The sequence below is a fragment of the Equus caballus genome, chromosome 3 (genome assembly GCF_041296265.1).
Source record: "Equus caballus isolate H_3958 breed thoroughbred chromosome 3, TB-T2T, whole genome shotgun sequence".
In the NCBI taxonomy this organism is placed as follows: Eukaryota; Metazoa; Chordata; class Mammalia; order Perissodactyla; family Equidae; genus Equus; species Equus caballus.
Genome location: NC_091686.1, coordinates 55577512 through 55599354, shown reverse-complemented (window position 1 = coordinate 55599354; position 21843 = coordinate 55577512). Strand labels below are relative to the sequence as shown.

Here is a 21843-nt window from a genome sequence, read left to right as displayed (position 1 = left end):
AGCAATATACGGCCAGTATTCGGATTACAGCTCTCCAAACAAATTAGCATTAATTGTTTTACACTAAATGTTTTACATTAACATGTTTTCCTAGCCCTAGCCCCTAGTGCAGGAACTCTCCTCTAGTGTTCTTTGACCTCAGCCATTTCACTTATTACAAGTAAAACAATGATATTTTAAAAGAAGCTCCTTTAGATTTTACTGCATTTCTGCCATTTCCGAAAGCCACATTTGCATTTGAAAACAGAAAACTTGCCTACACACACTATTGTAAAGGCAGGGACCTGATGTCCGCTATTTTTGTACCCTTGGGAGCTCCTGACAGCCTGTTCTCAATGATTCCTACTGAATGAAAGACTAAACCACAATATGCCACACCCCTGTTGCAAAGTAGCTTAATAACAATATTAGAAGCCTTAGCAAGAGAAAGTCACTAACCACCATGCTTAGGAGTCATCTGAGAAGTCAGATTGCGGTAGGATTACTAAATTAGATATACAATTTAGAAAGAGCATAAACACACACAGAAGATTGAGCCCAGAATTTCTGAAAGGTAAAGACAAGTCTTAAGGAACACTGCCCACGCACTCAATATATTAACACTGCTGGAGTTCACAGAAAATGTTAAGTATCCGGTTTCACAGCAGGACATTCTTCCAGCCAGGAATGTCCTTCCTTACCTCTTTGCCTACAACCTCACATTCACTTGATAATTGAGAGATTACGACACAGTTCCATCCCTCAGGGAACATCAGACCTGGGAGGACAGGAGGGTTTAGAGGTGGCCTCGAGAGGAGACTGACCAGATAGATGGGAAGAGGAGAAGAGAGAGAAAATAATTCTAGTAAAGAAATGCAAAATCCTTAAATTGGAAGAGATTGTGTTGTGTTCGTTATGCTGGAATTTAGCTTTTGGGAAGGGGCAGTAAGGAAATGAGGCCAGAGAGGTCAGTAAAGGGTGGCGTGTCCTGCTTGGGAGCGAAGGAGTGACCCTGGAAGCTCTGCCGGTCCCCTCTGCCCTCTCCTCACTCATCCTAGACATCCCCATCCTTCCGGCACTGAGGGCATGCTCGGTAAGGCCAGCAAGCGATCTACAGAAAATGAATGACTTGTAGGAAAAGGTATAGATTACAAAAAAAAAAAGGTACGTTTTGGAAGGTATAGCATTCCTTCCTATACGATGCCAACTCTACTCACAGTTCAGCCTCATCTTTGTTTTTTGTCAAGTTTACTGGAAACATGTTAACAGTAAACAGTGTTGGAAACAATAAAACTCACCCTCTTTAAGTATAGTTTTTGGACTTTTGAAAATGTATAGTCATTGGGGCCGGCCCCGTGGCCGAGTGGTTAAGTTCGCAGGCTCCGCTTCGGCAGCCTAGTGTTTCGCTGGTTCGGATCCTGGGCGCGGACACCGCACCGTTCATCAGGCCATGCTGAGGCAGCGTCCCACATGCCACAACTAGAAGGACCCACAACTAAAAATACACAACTATGTGCCGCGGGGCTTTGGGAGAAAAAGGAAAAATAAAAAAATCTTAAAAAAAAAAAAAGAAAATGTATAGCTATATAATCACCACAATCAAGATATAGAATGTTTTCGTCACCTCAAAGAAATCCCCGCCTCCAACCCCAGCCCCTGATAACCACAGATCTCTATTTCTGTCCCTTTTTCAATTTAATCTTAATCTTCTCTTAAAATAGATACAAGTGCACATAAAGTAAATACTCCATATCGCTATTCTTTTTTCCTTTTACGTTCCCACAAAATTTGCAAGAATTTTGCCCAAATTTGTTTTAACCTGTGACAGAAAAGAAATTTTATTCTAGAAAATATTTAGTCAAATTGTGAATAAAAATGATAAGGAGCAAGCACAATTTACATGTGTGTTACATCCCAAACTTTCTTAATCTCACCTGCAACTTTGTCAGCGGTTTCTCAGAGGAAAGCATGGTGTTCCACATCTAAGGCTGCCCGTAAAATGCCTGACCCCCATGGCAGAAGGTATGCGCTTCGAGTTCCTCCTGCACTTAAATGTACCAGCCAGCAACCCCAGAGTAACCGTGGGGGAACTGCTCAGCCTCTCCAAGCCTGTTTTTCTTCTGTAAAGTTCATTCAACAAATATTTACTAGACTTCTATTACATGGCAGGCACTGAGGATACAGGAGTGAAGAAAACAAAACTATACAAATATCCCTGCCCTCAGTAAGGTTAGGTATGAAAAATGTCAGCGTCAACAGTGCTATGGAAAAAAAAAGCAGAAGAGGAAAGGTGGTCAGGGAAGGCCTTTCCAACAAAGCTTTTGGGCAGAACTGAGGCTGGCTCTCGGGAGGCGCCGTACAAGTCCAAGAGCTGGTCCAGGAACAGAGAGGAGGCCGGCAGGGCTGAGGCAGGGCAGGGAAGGGAAGCAGAGCAGGGGACGGATGTAAAGGCAGAGGTTAGGGCCAACTCAGGTGGCTCCACAGGCCACTACAAGAACTTCAGCTTTGACTTCAAATGAGACTAGAAATCACCAAAGAGTTCTGAGTGGAAGAATGACAAGATCTAACTATGTTTAAAAGGATCGTTCTGACTTGGGGGTGGGGGTGTTACTGGGGAAGGAGCAGAACAGAACATAAGAGGCTACTGTAAGCATCCAAGAGCCGAGATGAGGACACTGTCCCGCGCCTGCCCCCCCATAGCCTATGACAGCTGTGTGTGCTCTGCCCGAAATACAACCACCAGACACAAGATAAGCACTCAGAAACTAAAAAAAGAAACGGTACCTGGTTCCTAAGAGCGTGTTCAGATATATACCTTGGATTCTGCCTGCACACTCTCTTCTTGGCCCACAAGAAGGTAGGGGCTGGGAGGGGGCGAAGGACTCCGGCAGGCAGGAGGCACTCTACTCCCACAGCCGTATCACAGCCAGTGGAGGTTTACGATTCCCACTGTTTGACCTGGTCCAAAACACTCCCATTTCCCCACCTCCCCCAACCCTGCCCAATCTGGGAAAAACAAGGGCAAATATAAATAATAATGATCTAGCTGCAGGCCCAAGGGAACTGAGGGAAATCTCATTTGCATTTAAAAGGAACTGATGGAGATGCTCCCGTGAATTTAAATAAAAGTTTTTGAGGAAGAGGTCTGGAGACCGGCTGGAGGAGGGAGGGAGAGTGATGCTGGCAGAGGCCCCCCGGGGAGGCGAGTCACCACCCTCTCTCCTCCTCTCCCTCAGCACTGCTGACTCCACCACGCTGGCACGGGGAAGATGGGCAGAGGGAGAGGGATGATTAGAGAATTTTGGAATCCTGAGGCTCCAAGGCAAAAACAAGCGGAACAGGCAAAAATCGAGCTGTCTTTGAGTTAGAATTTCCCCGAAGCTACACAGCACTGGACCTGACCCAGCCCTTCTCCCCAAGAGTCTAACACACGTCTGCTGCATTAAGGTCACTATCCCTGTACCTTCTGTTTCTAATTCAATAATCATAACCACAATCAGGCACCAAGAATTGCGAATAGATAATGGCAGCTGGACTGCAGTACTATTGCTCAAAATTCTAGGACCTCCAGTAAGAAATACATTTTACACCATGGCCCAGTATACAAAGATAAAAAAGTGTGTGTGTTGTGTGTGTTTATACTTCAACGAATTGTAAAAGGGCCCATAATTATTGCAAGGGACCCTCTAATCTATGAGTACAGGCATCATCGCAGACCAAGTAACGTCTCATTATATATGAAGTACTATGTGTCATTGCTAGCATGACTAACACAAATATGGATTTGAAACTTAATCTTTTTATCACTGTGAATTCAATCAACAGACACTAAAATCATAACTAAAATAGAGAGGAAGTACCCAAATTTTCTGGATATTAAAGGGTCCTCTGAGCTCACAAAAAGGCATGAGAAACAAAGATCTTACCTAAAAACTCTTCTCTTCAGAATGAGGAAATAGCCTCAAAGATTTGCTCCAAGAGGAGGGGGCAGGCCTCACATAATTCCTTCAAAGACATTTTGCACATCTCAAAGATATCATCGATGCATATCTCCCCTTCATATATATCCAGTCTTGAGTCAGGATACAGTTTAATTAAGCTACTATGCTTAAAAAAAAAAAAAAGCCAGCTTTCTTTGCTTTCTTACCTGAATGTAAGAAAAGTTCATGTGCTCATTCTGTTTCTTGTTAAGCACTTATGGGTCATCATTGGAGAAAAACCAGGAAATTTAAAAACTCTACCCTGCCAGTTTCATTTATTTCCCTTATGAGACTAACCCCAAACTGACAATTACAATGAGGTCGTCTATAGTGTTTGAAATGGAAGGCATTAGTCATCTTTGTAGAGATGAATTTGCTAGGTCACAAAACTATTAAACTTAAAAAGCCCAAAGTAACTCCAACAACACACGTAGCGCCCAGATCTTGGTTTCTAATAACGTTCTCCAAAAAAGGAACCAGAGAGCCTTGGAGAAATGGTTGATTCCAGGGTTGGAGCATGGAAAATCCGAAACAAGCCTGAAGTATTCTGTGATACCAGAAAGTAAGGGAATGCTTTACCTAGCAAAAGCAAACACTTTGCCCTAAAATGAGGAAGGAGTGGGGGTGATGGTAGGACAATGGTATGTCAAAAGGGCACACAGGCCAACTTTGAGCAGGAAATTAAATAACGACAGCATTGGATTATAATCCATATGATAAAATAAATATCCATGAGTCAGTACTGATACAAATAGTTGAATAAATAAACGGGGAAAAAACGGACAGCTCTTCTTTACAGAATTCTAATTAATAAACATAGAAGGAATGAGAAAAAAAGTTTTAAATCACCATTAGAACGACATAGTACAACATACAATAAATTCCACCAATGGATGCTAAAATTAGTGAATAAAAGTTTAAGGAGAAACAGGATATTTGCATAGATCAAGTTTAAGGAGAAACAGAACATCTGCAGGGTCCAAGTTTCTCTCCCAAGATACCCCCTAAGTACAAAGGGAAAAAGGCTACCTTTCCATTGGGGTCCTGGCAAACAGCACCTTGACCAATGTTAAAATCAGTGATAAGACATCCTGTACCCCTGATATTGATATCAGCCCTGAGATCAGTTTCCCTGCATTAAATCCAGCATATATGGGTTTAAAACCAAAGCACTCATTCCCTGCTTTCTCCCTGGCTTCCTGGCTCCAGAATCCACTATCCTCCATGGAGACAGACACCACCAAGGACAAGCACTTGGATTCATTATCTCCTCCCCACAAGGAGATACAGGCTGGTGGGAAAGCTGCTGACCAGCAAGGTCACGGGCTCCCTCCTCTCTGCAAGTAGTCTCAAGGCCAAACACAGGCTGGTGGGAAAGCTCTGACCAGCAAGGTCATATTCTCCCCCTCCTCTACCTAAAGCCCAAATTAAGACCCTTCCTTTTAGCTTTTCGGGGAGTTTGGGATTTCAGCATTAGCTGCCCTTTCTCCTTGCTCAGCGCTGTGCAATAATAAAGTCCTACTTTCTTCCACTACACCCGATGTCAGAGATTGGCTTGCTGTGCAACAGGTGAGTGAACTCACTTCAGGTTCGCTATCAATATGATGCACTGGGATTACTTCTGGCATTTTTTCCCAATCTAATCATGAGAAAGCAACAAGTACTAATTGAGGGACATTCTACAAAATAACTGACCAGTACTCTTCACAAGAGTCAAGGTCATGAAAAACAACAGAGGGTTGAGGAGTTGTCACAGATTGGAGGAAAGTAAGGATATACCACAATCAAATGCAAGGTGAGATCCTAGACAAGATCCTGAAGAGAAAAAGAAAAGAAACAGAAAAAGCTGGTGAAATCCAAATTAGGTCTACAGTTTAGTTAACAGTATTGTAGTATTGTAGCAATGTTAATCTACTAGTTTTGACAATTATACTATAGTTATGGAAGATGTTATGGGAATTCTTTGTAGCATTATTTTGCAACTTTTCGGTAAGTTTAAGAGTTATTCCAAAAGAAATAATACAATAACTAATATTTTCCAATGTTTATAACAGAAGCATAATGTTAGACTTAAAATGCCATCTTTGTTCTTAAAAAAATTCCTCATCAAGATCTGTACAGCACAGCTATTTGTATTCTGAAAAGCATTGTTTTGTATAGAATAAGAGAACCTTTTCTTGTTACTCTGGCGTATTTATGATTAGCTGAAATTCAAATGATGTGCGAGTTGTAAGATCCTCCTTAACACCAAGCTTTCGGGGCGAGCTCCAGCAGACCAAGAGGGAAGCAGGAGCAGAAGGCTTACGTATCTGTAAGCTGTTCTCCAGAAACGACTTGCACTTCTTCCTCGTTTAGGTGGACATCACGGAGGGAGAGAGGGTAGCAACTTGCTTTTTGTTGAAAAATTCAAACCAACTGAATTTACCTCTGGGTTGAGGTGGCATATCTATGAGGCAAAACAGAACACATGTCCCCGGGGGAGAGGGGAGACATCTACCTATATACAAAATCGGAACACAACGAGTCGTTTGTAACTCCAATAAACAGCGTAGTAGCAAGGACACATCCATACTGTAGCAGCTGGGGCGAGTCCACTGTCCCCGGGTTGCTGGTGCTGTTTGGGGCATAAATCAATACTGTACATGTCAGATGGACTCTGCTCCTACCTGAGATTCGAGATGGAAGTGGGTGAGTGGTTTGGCACGATAACAATACTACTAGTACACTTAGGTATGACTGATTTTTAATTAAATTAGGCTCGTGCTTTATGGTTTCCTAAGCACACACATTTTATTTGAGGTAACTCTCATATGAGGTATACTGGAAAGATGTGACAGCATCCCCATGTTATGAAACAGGAGAAATGGATCAGAAAGACTATAAATCAAAGTCAGATGGTAGGTTTGCAGAAGCAAGACTTAGGTCTCTAGATATCTTTGCTCACAGTAGTTATTTCTAAAATAATGGACAGATATTATTCCTAGATTCTTGCATTTCCTGCAATTTTATTCCTTCTGTATTTATTAAGAACAGTTAGATAAAAAAACGAGTTATTAGTTATTAAAAGCAAGAGGCACATCTACAAATATATTTTCTTCAGGATAAAAATGGCATCATTCAAACTTCTATCAGTGTATTAATTAATGCCCCTAGGCCTGTGCTACCCAATACGACAGCGACTAGCCACATGTAGCTACTGAACATTTGAAATATATAGTCGAATTGAGATGTACTGTACATGTAGGATACACACTAGATTTTGAAGACATAGTAGGAAAAAAGAAGGTAAAATATCTCATTAATAATTTTATATTGATTGCATATTGAAATTATAATATCTTTAATATATTGTTTATATAGAGAGATAGATATAGAGAGTGTTTTACAGTTTCCAAACAATATTAAGTGGTATGGTCTCATTTGAGTTATTCCCATTTTACAGAAGAGGCTATCAGCTAGTTATTGACACACCAGGACTAGATCCTAGGTCTTTAAGACTTTTACTGGCTGATGACGCCACTGGACAAAGACTTACATAATAAAATAGCTTGCCCAGTATTTATTAATAATAGTAAAGTAAAGTAATGAAGGCATGACAGCGTTATTAGACCCAAGTTAGGTCTGGGCCTGTCTGCTCTCTATCAATTCATACACTCTTTTCTCGTCCCTGCCTGCCTTTACCATGAGCTGCTCTGTGAACACGTAAGGAAAATATGAAACGAATTAGTAGGCTAGATCAAAAGAAAGGCAGGCCCAGTGAACTTTAGTAAAGTGCAATATGGTGTTTGCGTCCCAGCTATGAGTGACCCTGTGAACTCTGGACCTCCTCCTCTATAAATATGGAACTAAAATACCTCCCCGGAAGGCTCAGTTGAGAATGGAAGTAACAAACACCTGTAGGCAGTAAGCACGGAACCAGCCCATCCCCCCATCTCTGGCCACTTCCTTTTATTATTCTGAGGCATTCCAAACTAATATGGGAGAGTTGAGGAAAAGGGGTAAAACGAACGCTTTACCCTTCTTCCTTTCTAAGCGTTCTGTTGTCCCCTCTAATTTTTCTATCCCTTCTCTCCCACCCTATGGTCAGGGTGAGGCCAGGGTCGAGGTGTATAGGACAGGAAGCAGAAGGGGGGCAGACCTGCTGTGTGAAAGCATCCACAGTTTCACTCAGGCAGTCTTTCCGCTTTCCTTGCAAGACGCTCACCTCCAGGGGCTTCAGAGGGAGATCATAGCGCTTGTTGCTTTCTAGAGACTTCTGTTTTTACCCTTAGAAGAGCTTAATGCAGTGAAGCTTGTTGCTACCCTTAGAAGGACTTAATGCCAGTGAAATGACAGAGAACTCCATAATGCTGCCTGGGCCTAAGAACTAACTTCCAGCCAGCCCGTTCTAAAGAGTAACAGTGTCTTCGCAGTGGAAAGCCCAAAGAGATGACGCAAGTGATCAGCAAAGTGCAAGACACCTGGTTCAGCGGGCTTCCTGACCTTGCCAACCAAGATTTATCCCACCCTTGTTGCTGAGGGCAAAACCTCTTCACTGACATCGGGAGGGGAGAGGCGATTTTCCTTTACCCATACCCACCCACCTCCAGCTTAAACAACCAGGCACACTACCAACTTTCAGTGCCCTGAGTACTTTATTTATCTTCATACATAAGCTAACTATGTGACTCAAACATTAGATATCTACTTTCTAACAGTTTCCTAGTGAGGTGAATACCTGCTTCAAAAAACAACTGAGCAGGGAACTAGCACAAGAAGAGGGAGTGACTGCTAATGAGTACGGGTTTTTAAGGAGAAGGATGATGAAAATGTGATGGTTGTACAAATTGTGCACTTTAGATAGGTAAATTGTATGATATGTGAATTATATCTCACAATGCTGTAGTTGGGAAAAAAACTGTGAGGCGAAAATCATCTAGACATTTTATCAATTATTGGTTCACATCCAGGAGTGAACTGGGAACTGATTTATTTATTTATTTATTTATTTGGTGAGGAAGATTGGCCCTGAGCTAACATCTGTGCCAATGATTAGCCCTGAGCCAACAACTGTGCCAGTCTTCCTCTACTTTGTATGTGGGATGCCTCCACAGCATGTCTGATGAGTGGAGTAGGTCCACACCCAGATGTGAACCTGAGAACCCAGGACCGCCAAAGTGGAGCACACAGAACTTTAACCACTCAGCCATGGGGCTGGCCCCATTGGGAGCTAATTTTTTAAAGGATAAACTTTAGTTTCCTGTAGACCTATATATTCTATATCCTACAGAGAGGATGCCATTCAGGTTCTTTAATTTTCACTAAAAGATCTCAACCCCAACCTATACCCCAGTAAGCAACACAGAATAAGCTTCCTACTTGATAGAACCTTCAACTGCTGCCAAACTTCTGTCAAAACATCTTGAGAGAGAGAAATACAGAGTACTTGAAGAACATGAGGTCCACTTATCCCTCTGTGAAATCTAGATTTATTCCCCAATAAGTCCCAAATCATCAAACAGCAGCATGTGTGACCATAGGGTCTCAGCATCCAACAGTGTTTCTCCTAACACTCGGGGCAAGGAAAAGCAGCAGCACCGCAAGCGGTCCTGGATTACGCACTGCCGCGGGTGCCAGGGGTGGGCACGCAGGATGCTCTCCCACCGTCATTCCTCAGTCTCCTCTCATCCCATGACACAAGACCTTTCCCTCAGAAGAAAATGCCAGCAAACGCTTCTCTAAGGAACTGGCATGTGCCCCCTTTTATAGTCATTAAGATGTGTGACTGACTGGTCCCTTTTTATCGTGGCCTCCAGGATGCAACTTAATTTGCACAGGGTCCTTTGGTCTGTCCAGGTTCATTCTAAATGTGCTCTCCCATGTGACTCTCAGTTGTATCTTACTTTCTATTCGTAATACTTATGCTCACCTCAAATGCTTCATGGACGCTCAATAAAAATGAATTCATGGATTGTGATTAGGTCTTTGGGTGGTGAACATGACATAATCTATATAGAATTAGAAATATATTACCATGTACACCTGAAAGTCATATAATGTTATAATCCAATGTTACCACAATAAAAAAATAAAATAATAAAATAAAATAAATTTTTTAAAAATTAATTCAGAAATAGATTTGGCTGTATGTGTATTTTAATACCATCTTGATGCAGAAGAATGTGTTTCCTAAGGCAGCCCCTGCTCACAGCCCAGGGTCTGGAACAAAGATGGCCCAATTTGTTACTATGAAACTATTTTCTTTTTCCGAAAGTGGAATGAGCTTTTTATATTTCTACTTTTAGGCAAGAAAATAAAACTAGGCAACATGACAGGTATTTTTTTTTAACTGTTTGCTAGCTTTGCAATCTAATTGTTGTAGTCTTATATTTTTCGGTATTGTTCTAATTGTGGACAAACTTCACGTCCTGGAAATAAGAAAAAGACAGGATATATTGGTTAATCCCTTTAAAAGTACTAATAGTAACAAATTTATCCCTCACCTTGTAGTGATAAGTGTTTATCCATCCAATATCAACTCTATTTAGTTTCATATATTTGGAGAAAGGCAAGAGTTTTACCCATCAGCCCTTAACACACTACTAGATGGAATCAGTTGCACCAACGCATCGTTTTCTGAAAAACCAGTCTGAATTTTCAGTTTGTATTTCCTACACAACGTTAAATGAAACTCCGAGAGGCTTAAAAAAAAAAAAAAAACCTAGTTATCTCAATTGAACAGTTTTCCACTTTCTACTGAATGTACACGCAACCCCCACCGACCTGTCAAGCCCACACATCCCAAACCGCTTTCACTATTTACTCACTCAGCTTAAGAGCGGTTCCGTTTAGCCAGGGGCTCGGATCCCGGTCCGCGCGCTCAGAGGCAGGGCACTGACAATCTTTTATGAAAACGCCGAGATGAGTCAGCGGGCCCTGCCACACGGACCATAAGGAAGCAGCTCCTACTTAAGGATGACATCAAGCATCTGTCCTTTGCTTTCTAACCGTGAAGAGCTTTTCCAAATCTGCCTGGCTGCTTTCCAGGCCGCCTCCTTCCTGCGTCTCCCCAGTCTCTGTCGCTCGGTCCAGGACTCCTCTCCCCTCGGGCGCGCTCGGACGCGGCGTGTAAGGACGCAGCACTGGGGCCCCAGCCCGCGCGCACGGATCCCGCCCCGCGCCATCCTCCTGACGCCAGGCCCCGGCGCCCGCGCTCCCTGCGAGCCGGCCGGGGAGGGCGCGGCCCGGGGCACGGCCGGGGGGCGGAAGGCGTGCAGCCGCCTGCCTGGCTGCAATAAGAGCCCGGGCTGACGGCGCGCGCGTGTTGCTCGGGGCCCAAGCCGGGGCACTGGACCCGGCCATCACCCTCCCACAGAGCCCGGATCCCGGAGACGACTGTCCCGGAGCGAGCAGGGGCAAAACAAAAATTCCCGCCTGCAGGGGTTGTACGAAACGGACAGTGGCGAGGAGCTCTGGGAATCACAGGACGCTAAGCTCGTCTGGCCTGGATGGATTTGGTACTGCTGGTGGCTCGCGCCCCTAAGCACGGGGGACTTGACACCTAGAGAGTTTTCCACCACACACTTGCACACCCCCAGAGCAAGTAGGCGGTCTCCACTGTATGAGTTTCTGAGAAATAAGGTGCGTGCACCCCAGGGCCAATAAGATCAGGAACTGAATGTAAGGGTGGGGGTTGGGTGAGGGGAACGAAACTTTTTGAATAAAAATACTACTGTGAACAGTTTAAGCGTGTTCTTCACGCTCCCATAATCAATACTTCTCTGCAATACACTGATCGTGTGGGAAAGCTGGGAAGTGACTGTGCAGATTCACGAAAAGCCTTGGGTGTCAGGCTTTATGAGTGTGTGTGGATCCCAAAATTCTCCCTCTGCATCTATCTTCGGAAATGAGTACTTAAGTCTGGATATTTTCTAATTTGCGTTTACAAACAAAAATCGTATTAGTCAAGTTGTTTAAAACAACACTAGAAATTACTGTTAATTCTTCACCCAATATAAGAAAGTTTTATCCAGGAAGCCTCGCTAAGATAATTGATTATATATAATTTTTTTAGACTATTAAAAATACCATACTGTATACTTTTAAAGGACTTAAAAGTACACACCCACGATGCGCTCAGACATTTGGGTGAAAATTTCTTTTGGGTTAATATCTGAGTCAGTTTAAAGACTCTTAAAGACCTATGTACAAATACACTTATCAGACTTCATTTTAAGCCAAGGTTGGGAAAAATTCTTCAGAGCTAGCTCTTAATAACTTTGCAAAACTGAAAAACACCCTCTAAAGAATAAAACTTCATTGATACCAGTAAAGATGAAAACCTTTCCAGCAAACTCTAAAGGCAGTTCCAAGAGGGGACTTTTAAAAATGGAGAAAACACACACGAAATTGATAAAAAGCACATGAAAAAATAACAAGACATTGAGTATAGCATTCTGCAATTACATAAAACAATAACAAACCAAAAAGCTGTACGTCACAAAATAGCTGGCAAGGGCCGGCCTGGTGGCACAACCATTAACTGCCCATGATCTGCTTTGGCGGCCTGGAGTTCGCCAGTTCAGATCCCAGGTGGGGATCCCAGGTGTGGACATGGCACCGCCTGGCAAGCCATGCTGTGGTAGGCGTCCCACATATAAAGTAGAGGAAGATGGGCACGGATGTTAGTTCAGGGCCAGGCTTCCTCAGCAAAAAGAGGAGGATTGGTGGCAGATGTTAGCTCAGGGCTAATCTTCCTCAAAATAAATAAATAAATAGCTGGCAATACAAGGAAATGTTAGTTTTCTGGATAGTAACATTATGATTCTTTTTTCCTTTTATTTAAGTGTAATTTTCTAAATTTGATTTAATGCAGATATACATTTATATTAGAAAATGAATTTTGTTTCAAAGTAAAATAAATTGATAAAATGTCAGTGTTTGTTTTTGTTCAGTAAAATTAAAGACTCGTGACAATACTTAGAGTCATATCCTCGCCCAAAATAGGGCTAAAACTACTAAAACAAACAACAAAAATGTTTCTGTCTTGTTTTTAGTCTAATTTTTAAAATATTTTAGTTCGTGATTTTTTCATTTTGATGTCAGTTTATTTGCTAGCTAAAGTTATATCAGTTCCTGACTTCACCCTAATACTTTCTCAAGCTGATTACTGCCATCAAATTGTTTGACAAATTCAGATTAAACCCACCATTTCATAAATGTATTGCATTGTAAAGAAATGAGTCATTTTAAGTTATAAGTTTTGAGGCTAATTATTTTCGAATGCCCTATTTTCCCTTTTAGTGTTTGGGCATTTTAGGTCACAGAACATTAGAGCGAGAAGACCCTAAGCTAACTTCCTAACTTTGTGGATGAGTCATCCAGTCCAAAGGAGCTCAACTTGCACAAGGTCAAAAGTCAGGTCGATAAGTGCATGACTCGCAGCACCCCAGACGTTGCCCTCTGCCCTCCGCCTCATGACTGCTCTGTTATTTCACCTAGAAAGATTAACCACCCAGCGTATATAGAGGCCAGTATTGGGACTTCCGCTGAATGTGTTCTCAATCTGGCACTTTTTCTTTTCCATTTGAACTATTTTTTCTCTCTCATTAGTACATTTCAAGCAAGAAGAAACTAAAAATCGCCTATAACCCATCAGCCACATACCATCTGCTTCTAGGCTTTTTCTATGCTTACCTATTTTCTCACAAAACAAAAATGGACATATACAAAGTACAGGGATGAAAGGCATCATTTCTGAAGTCAGTCTGTGTCTGAATCCTGGCTTTCCCAAACCCTCAACTTGAACTTGTTGCTTAGTCTTTAGATCGTTATTGGTAATCGGGGGAAACAATCTGTCAAGGTAGATTAATGCAATGATGTATAGAAAACCCAGAGTCATTATCACTGGTTAGCACTCAGTAGGCGGTAGCTATTGTTATATTGTAAACTGCTATATTGCAAACATGCTTCTCTGTCTTTCAATATCTTTCTACAACTTTATATTTAATGGCTGCATGGTATTCAATTGTTTATGTGCCATAATTAATTTACCAAACTTCCTGTTATTCACAAAACATCCTCGTAGCCCTGTTATCGCACACACTCAGATAAATTCCATACGGAGAATTACTATGGCAAAAGGTATGCTTGCTTTAAAATTTTTAATACGTATAGCCCAACTTCCCACAGAAAGTTTGTGCCAAATTCACAGAGTCCCAACAATTGAAAAGGTTGCTTGTTCCCCTAAATTCTCACAAATACTGGATAGAATAATAATTTTAATCTTTCTAAATTTGATAGCTGACAAATGGCATATCAGTGTTTTAATTTATATTTCTTTGACTTAGTGAGTGAAAGTAAACTTTTTTTAATGTTTAATGATCACTTGTAGTTTATTTATAAATTTTCTATATAAAGTCTTTTTTCTCTTTTCTTTCTGTTAATTCCTTTGATGACAGAACAAGTAAACAGAAAGAACCTGGATCTCTGATGATATCGCTGCTCTGCCGGACTATCCCTATGCTGGTTGAAGTCACTGTCACGTTTTATGTGATTTGCAACCAAGCCACAGAATTATCAAAATTAGGGTTTCTTTACAATCCTAATTGAAAGCTTTGGGGCCAGCTGGAGTCCACATCCTTGACACACATGTTAGAGGTCTTAAATGAGTGCTGGCGGGGGGAGGTCTCACCATGTACTTTTGTAGGCAGTGTGCATGGATGTAAACAGACTAATAGGGAAAATGAAGACAGAGGAAGGGAGCAGACAGACTCATTCATGAAATCCCTTGAGCATTGCTTTTGAAAACTCCAAAAATAACTGGGAGATTTTTCGGGGGAGTGGCGAGAATAATACCCTTTTCCAGCAATTACATCAGTGAGGGGCTTACTTCTATGGTTTTCACGAGGGAAATAGTGGAATGTTCTCAACAGACACAGGCAAAAGAAACAAACTTGTTTACTGTCAATAAAGAATACGGCTTATTCTACAGAGTGGCAACCAGAGCAAAACCAAAAACAGTCTTCTCATTAAAGGAACAAACTTCCTGGGCATGTAACTCCATGAATCAGGAGCCCTATTGTCAAAGCTCCCATACGGACCTAGAAGAAGCTCTCTTCATCCTTCTCATAGGATTTTTAATATCCTCTTAGTTTCTCCAAGCTGCCCTGGGCTCTCAGTCTGTTTGCCTGCCTGGCCACCAGCGTAAGGAGCTGATGAAGACTCAGTACACTCCTTGGTGCCTACTCCAAGTGGTTGGACTTTCTAGGATCAGTTTTCCTCTGGCAAGTCTACATTTTGGGCAGGCCTTATGACAGGTCTTGGGGCATTTGGGTTATGTATATAACATCGGCATTGGGTCCAAGTATATTTATTTTCACCACCACTCCAAGTTAAAGCAAATAAAAAACAGAGCAAGGGGCCGGCCCAGTGGCGCAGCAGTTAAGTGCGCACGTTCCGCTTCTCAGCGGCCCCGGGTTCGCCGGTTCAGATCCCAGGTGTGGACATGGCACCACTTGGCACGCCATGCTGTGGTAGGCATTGCACATATAAAGTGGAGGAAGATGGGCACAGATGTTAGCTCAGGGCCAGGCTTCCTCAGCAAAAAAAAGAGGAGGACTGGCGGTAGTTAGCTCAGGGTTAATCTTCCTCAAAAAACAAAAAAACAGAGCAAGAGGCTGTATGCACCATGTTCCCCCATGGCTCTTCTCACAGCTACCAGGAGCTTTGATGAGTTTGGTGAGAGGAAGGTCAGTCAATAATGGCTTGAGCACTGACGACTATGTGAAGGAATGGAAATAGAGTACCATCTCCCTCAACTTACGATGGGGTTATGTCCCAATAAACCCACTGTAAATTGAAAATATCATGTCGAAAATGCATTTAATACCTCTAACCTGCCGAGCATCATCGCTTAGCCTAGCCTACCTGAAACGTGCTCAGAACACTTACTTCAGCCCACAGTGGGGCAAAATCATCTAACACAAAGTCTATTTATAATGAAGTGTTGAATATCTCATGTAATTTATTGAATACTGTACTGAAAAACAGCATGGTTGTATAAGCACAGAAGAGTTGTGAGGGTATCTGTTGTTCACCCTAGTGATCGCGTGGCTGACTGGGAGCTGTGGCTCGTTGCCAACGCCTGGCATCACTAGAGAGGATGGTAGGGCATATCACCAGCCCGGGAAAAGATCAAAATTCGAAGTAGGCTTTCTACTAAATATGTATTGCTTTTGCACCATCATAAAATTGAAAAATCCTAAATGGAACCATCCTAAGTTGGGGACTGTCTGTATAGAGAACTCGTCGCTAAGCTTTTACTCTAAAAGGAAGGTGAGAGAAATGAGTATACCTAAAGGCTGTCTTGGGGTTCAGAGAAAACATTTCTTATTTGGTTTACATTAGAAAGGCCAGAATATGTGTCCATGCCAAGAGGACAAGCCATAAAGAAGAAAAGGTGGTTAACTGGAATATTCAAGTTCCTGGGAAGCAGAAGGGAAATAGAATCCAGAGGAATTAGCACTAGAGAAGGAAACTTCTTCAAAAAGTTGTGGCAGAAGGGAAGGGAGTCAGGATGCATCCTCACATACTTAAATATTTTGGTTAGGGAAAAGAAAGAAAATTAAAAGAATGTCTGGCCCATAACCGCACTTTCTCTCTGAAGCTGGTGGATCCACTGAGGGTAAGGGTGTGAGTGAGACTACAGGTGACCTGAGGACAGGATGGATACTGAAATAGGCCTGCACAGTATTTGTCTCCTATGGCTGCAGTAACAAATTACCACAAACTTAGTGGTTTAAAACAACAAGAATTTATTATCTTACATTTCTGTAGATCAAAAGTCCAACATGGGCCTCACTGGGATAAAGTCAAAGACGTCAGCAGGTCTTGGTTCCTTTCTGGAACGTTTTCCAGGTTCTAGAGGCTGCCTGCATTCCTTGGTTTTTGGCCCCATTCCTCCAGTTTCCAAGCCAACAACAGAGCATCTCTGACCCTGCTTCTGTCATCACATCTCTTTCTCTGACTCTCCTCTTCTGCCTCCCTATTCTACTTTTAAGGACCTCTGTGATTACATTAGACCTACAGGATAAACAGGATAATCTCCCTATTTTAAAGTCATCTGATTAGCAACCCTAATTTCATCAACAACCTTAATTCTCCTCTGCCAGGTAACTTATATTCACATTCTGGGTATTAGGACACAGACATCTTTGGGAGGCCATTATTCTGCTTACTACAAACTCCAAGGAAACAAAAAGGATGCTGATATAGGGATCCACCCAGACCCACAAAGTTGGTATAAAGAGTACTTTAAACTGAAGACGTTTGAGAAACAGCTAATGCAGAAAGAAGCCTTAATGGACCTTACCTTATCTGACTAAAGACAGAGCCTTCAGAGAGTGAAGCTGCCATAAATCCCCTCTCAGGGCATCTTCACTGCCAGGAAGAAGACTACCACTGACACCTGGATAAAAAATCACGTAAACAAACGTTACCACCAACTGTCATTCTCCTATATGTTTTCCTAAAAGTCTATCTGTCTTTCCTAAAAGCCCTTTGTTTTCCCATAGAAGCCCTTTCTCTGTGCCCTACCCCCTTCCCCCCATTAAGTTGCACATAAACTCCATACCTCACCTTTTCTCTTTTCACCTGTCTGTTGTCGGTGAAGTTTCAGCTCTTCCTCTACCCCACTGGACTAAATCGGTAGAGGGAAAGTTTTTCCTCCCAACACTAAAGATTGCACAGCAACACCAAGAACTCCTAAGATTGGATTCTATAAATGTAGTGGCAGGGGCCGGCCCTGTGGCCGAGTAGTTGAGTTCTTGCTCTCTGCTTCAGCAGCCCAGGGTTTCACCCTTTTGAATCCTGGGCGTGGACATGGCACCGCTCATCAAACCATGCTGAGGCGGCATCCCACATCCCACAACTAGAAGGACCCACAACTAAAAACAATACACAATTTTGTACGGGGGGGCTTTGGGAGAAAAAGGAAAAATAAAATCTTTAAAAAAAATGTAGTGGCATCAAAGCCATAAATGTGCACGGCTTTCCCATTCACAAAGTAAAGATAGAAAAGATTAGAAGGTTGAATAAATTCTAGGATGTGGTTTTGCTGGGTGGGTAAGGCAGTAGAAAAATGGAGTGAGGAGTCGAGTGGGTGAAGTGATCCATCACAGGAAAGTGAAGCCAGGAAGAGACAGGTGGAAAGGAACCTACAGAAGGGTCACTTGGAGGCCAAAGAGCTGAAACAGGAGGATGAGGTCACTGAATAGGAAACTGGCATTTGATATTGGCATTCCAGGTTTTGACAGGGGCCATGGTTTGAACATGACAGCAGGATGATGTAAGCGGAAGGGAGGCGTATTTGTCTTTTATTGCTAAGTGACAAATTAGCATCAGTTTCACATCTTCAAATAACGCTTGTTTATTCTGTCTAAAGGGCACAGTTCTGGAGGTCAGGAATCTAGGCAGGTGAAGCTAGGTTCTGCTCAGGGTATCACAGGAATAAATCAAAGTGTCAGCCAGCTGGGCTCTTATCTGGAGGCTCTTATCTGAAGAATCTGCTTCTTAGGTCAGGTTGTTGGCAGAATCCACTTCCTTGCAGCTTTAGGACTGAGGTCCTTGTCTCCTCGCTGATTATCAGCCAGTTACCAGGCTGCTCACATTCCTTCTCATGTGATTCACTTCATCTTCAAAGCAGGTTGAATCCTCCTCACACTTCAAATCTCTCAGACTTCCTCTTCTGCCTTTTAAAGGGTTTGTGTGATTAAATTAGGCCCACCTTGATAATCTCTCTATTTTAGAGTCAACTGACTTGGGACTTTAATTACAACTTCAAAATTCCTCAGACCAGTACCTAGATTCATGTTTGGTTAAATCACCAGTGGATGAACTGGAATCTTGGAGGCTGGGGGAGGAGGGGATCTTTAGAATTCTGACTCCCCTGGAGGTGAACTTGAGAAGATCAAAGAGCACAGAAGCTAGGGGGATGAGCTGATCCCCGAAATAAACAGACTTTGCCAAGGTAGCAACCATCTTGGAGAGAAGAGATACGCCAGAAACCAGTTGTTAAAGTCTTTTATAGATATGGAGAAGAGAAGAGAAGATGGTATTAATACAGAAAGAGACAGCCTAATGCGTGTATGTGTGTGTAGGTGTGTGCATAGGTGTGTGTAGGTGTGCATGTAGGTGCATGTGTTCTTGTGTGTGTGACGAGGTGGTAGGTGTGTTAAGAGCCCAGCTGCTGGAGCCAGACCACCTTGGTTCATGTGATTTGCTTTAAATAGCAGACAAGAGATCAATTAAGAAATAATTTATTTGGTTATAAAGTTCACAGAGGTAGTCAAGCTCTGAAAAATAAGCACGGCAGGGAAAAAACTACATTTGATTAGGTGCTCACAGCTAACCTGCTGAGTAAGAAAGCGGGGCAGACGATGTGACACTCGTCCCCACAAACAGGCTGCAAGTTTAAATGTTGAGAGCTCACCCAGCTAAATTTCACATATCCATAAAGTCTTTGGTTTAAGTAAACTTTTAAATGGAAGTATAACATACATGCAGAACAAGTAGAAAATCTAAGTAAACAGCTTGATGTATATTTATAAAGTGAACACAGCTGATTTATTATCAATACCCCAGAAGCCTCCCTTATGCTCCACCCTAGTCACTGCCCTTTCCAAAGGTAACCACTCTTCTGCCTTCTATCATTATGCATGAGTTTTGTCTCTTTTTAAAGTGTATACAAATGAAGTAGTTACTCTTTTGAGCCTGGCTTCTTTTACTCAACATTATTTATATGAGATTTGTCCACATATTTTCATGTAGTAAAGGTTTATTCATTTTAACCTCTGTGTAAGATTTCATTGTATGAATATACTGCAGTTTGTCCATCCTACTATTGATGGGCCTTTGGGTTGTTTCCAGTTTTGAGATCCATCCGAAAGTGTTAAATCAGGAAAGAATCCTAATGGTCAAGTAAGCCCATCATCCACTAGAATGGTGGAAGTGGAGGCCTGAAATTTGAAATCATCTTCTCCCCTTTATTATGCTTGAAACAGCATAAAGAAAAAGGAAAAGGAAAGAGTAGCAGAGGTGTAGAAGAGAGTGAGCCCGTAAGCCATGGTTGCATTTCTCCCTCCAGCAGAGGCAGCCGGTGCCCGTTAAGCAATGTTTTCCTGGGGGCTTCCCTTGCATTAGGTCCTGTGTTTAGCAGTGAGGAAGAGAAACAACACATAATAAAGGGCAGAGAGACATCTAAATGGATAACTCACAATGAAAATGGTATGATAAGTGTCATAAGGGCTCTATGGATGGTTTGACTAAGTCTATCTGGAGATGAGGGTCATGGGACACTGAGACTGGAGGAAACATCTCAGCTTAGTATGCACAGAAGTTTAACAATTCCTGGGTGATTGGGGGTGATGGGAAAGTTTGGGTAAGATACTGGTGACAGTTACACACTATTGTGAATGTATCTAATGCTGCTGAATTGCACACTTATAAATGGTTAAAATAATTAATTTTATGTTGTGTATATTTTACCACAACAAATACATTTTTTTCTGGGGAGTTCTTTCGTAAACAGCTTTTGTTTGCTTTGTTAAAGGTTTCTAATGTGAGCTCATGGTTCTCCTGGCTCATTTGTGGTCATGAATTACCAGTACTCATTTTTTAGTTATAATGTAATTATACATTAGCAGTGTAAACTGTCAAGGTCTTTACTGGTCACTCGAGCATGAGGTCTTTTCAACTCCACTTTCCACATTCTGCCTTGTGCGGCAATAATTTGTGAACCTGTATATATAGTGAACAACCAAATTAGGGAAAGACTTTTATCTTCCAAACTACAAGGAGTGTTATGAAGAAAAGAAAGATGGGGAAACGCTAGATTAAAACAAGTCAAGTAGGCTGCATCGTTGCAGAACACGTATCAGCATTTGTTCATGGAACCCATCTCCCAGAAAGCATCTCAGAGGTTGTGTCTTTGAGCCGAAATGTGAGAGAATCTCCTGGGGCCAAATTGTGAAGGCCTTGAATGCCAAACCAAGGAGTTCAGATTTATCTTGATAGAGAGAAACTACTGAAAGCTAAGTGTAGAGGGATGACATTGTCAAAGTAGTGTTTTAGAAAGATTAATCAGTTCATGTATAGAATGGATGAAGGGATGTAGGAAGGCAGAAACCAGTCTGGAAATGAGAAAAAAGACCAAACCAGAGCAATGGTGGAAAAATTTGTGAAGAAAGGGACATGAAAGAAACATTGTAAAGGAAGAATTTACAGTAACTGATAACTGATAGAACGTTGAAAACTTCACAGTGTCGTTAACGGAAATTACGAAGGTAGAAAGTATGTCTGATATTTCAGTGTATTTCCTAAACAGTGCCTTGCTCAGGGCCTTCAACACAACAGATACTTGACAAGTATTTATTGACTGAATAATAAACGTGAGTTGATCTTATGTAAGTCAGGGGCCTATCTTTCCTGACCTGAATCTGCTCTGTTGTAAAAATGGAAGGGAGTTTCGTGAGAGACTGACCTCTTTCGTATGATACATTAATGACCACTATAAACATTCATTGCCTGTGGAGATAAGACTTTGCTGATGGGAGCAACTAAAGTTAAAGTGTAATGAACCTTAAATGACGTATGATTCAGTACACAATGTCTGAATTTTTCACATCTGTCATGCTTAATATTATAATAGCTGATGTCAACAAAGCCAAATGCTTACCTCACCCAGAACCCATATTAGACCAAGAAACATACACTAATTATTCCGTGTATGACAAAGCCACAAGCCAATCTAGATGTGCCCAAGTTTCATCTCACTGCCACAGTTTTTGCTATTTGACCCTTGGGTACCTCAATTTCTTACCTTACATTAACGATGATAATATCTATG

At 42.0% G+C, this 21843-nt stretch overlaps 1 protein-coding gene across 10 annotated transcripts in view; it reads right to left on the bottom strand.

The window, feature by feature from the left end:
- The window catches only part of ABCG2 (ATP binding cassette subfamily G member 2), a 130702-nt gene that overhangs the window by 51608 nt on the left and 57251 nt on the right, over positions 1 to 21843 (bottom strand). For 3 of the 10 annotated variants that reach the window (XM_005608635.4, XM_005608636.4, XM_070263437.1), the window contains one exon: positions 17311 to 17406. The exons of 2 other annotated variants lie outside the window; for them this stretch is intronic. In XM_005608635.4, the coding sequence (XP_005608692.1) occupies positions 17311 to 17354 (44 nt within the window). In that variant the 5' untranslated portion in view covers positions 17355 to 17406. Of the gene's footprint in view, positions 1 to 1277; positions 1504 to 1913; positions 2100 to 2763; positions 3419 to 10765; positions 11210 to 17310; positions 17407 to 21843 lie in introns of those variants that run through there. 5 more of the 10 variants (XM_070263439.1, XM_005608640.4, XM_005608639.4 and 2 more) reach the window with 5 other exon arrangements.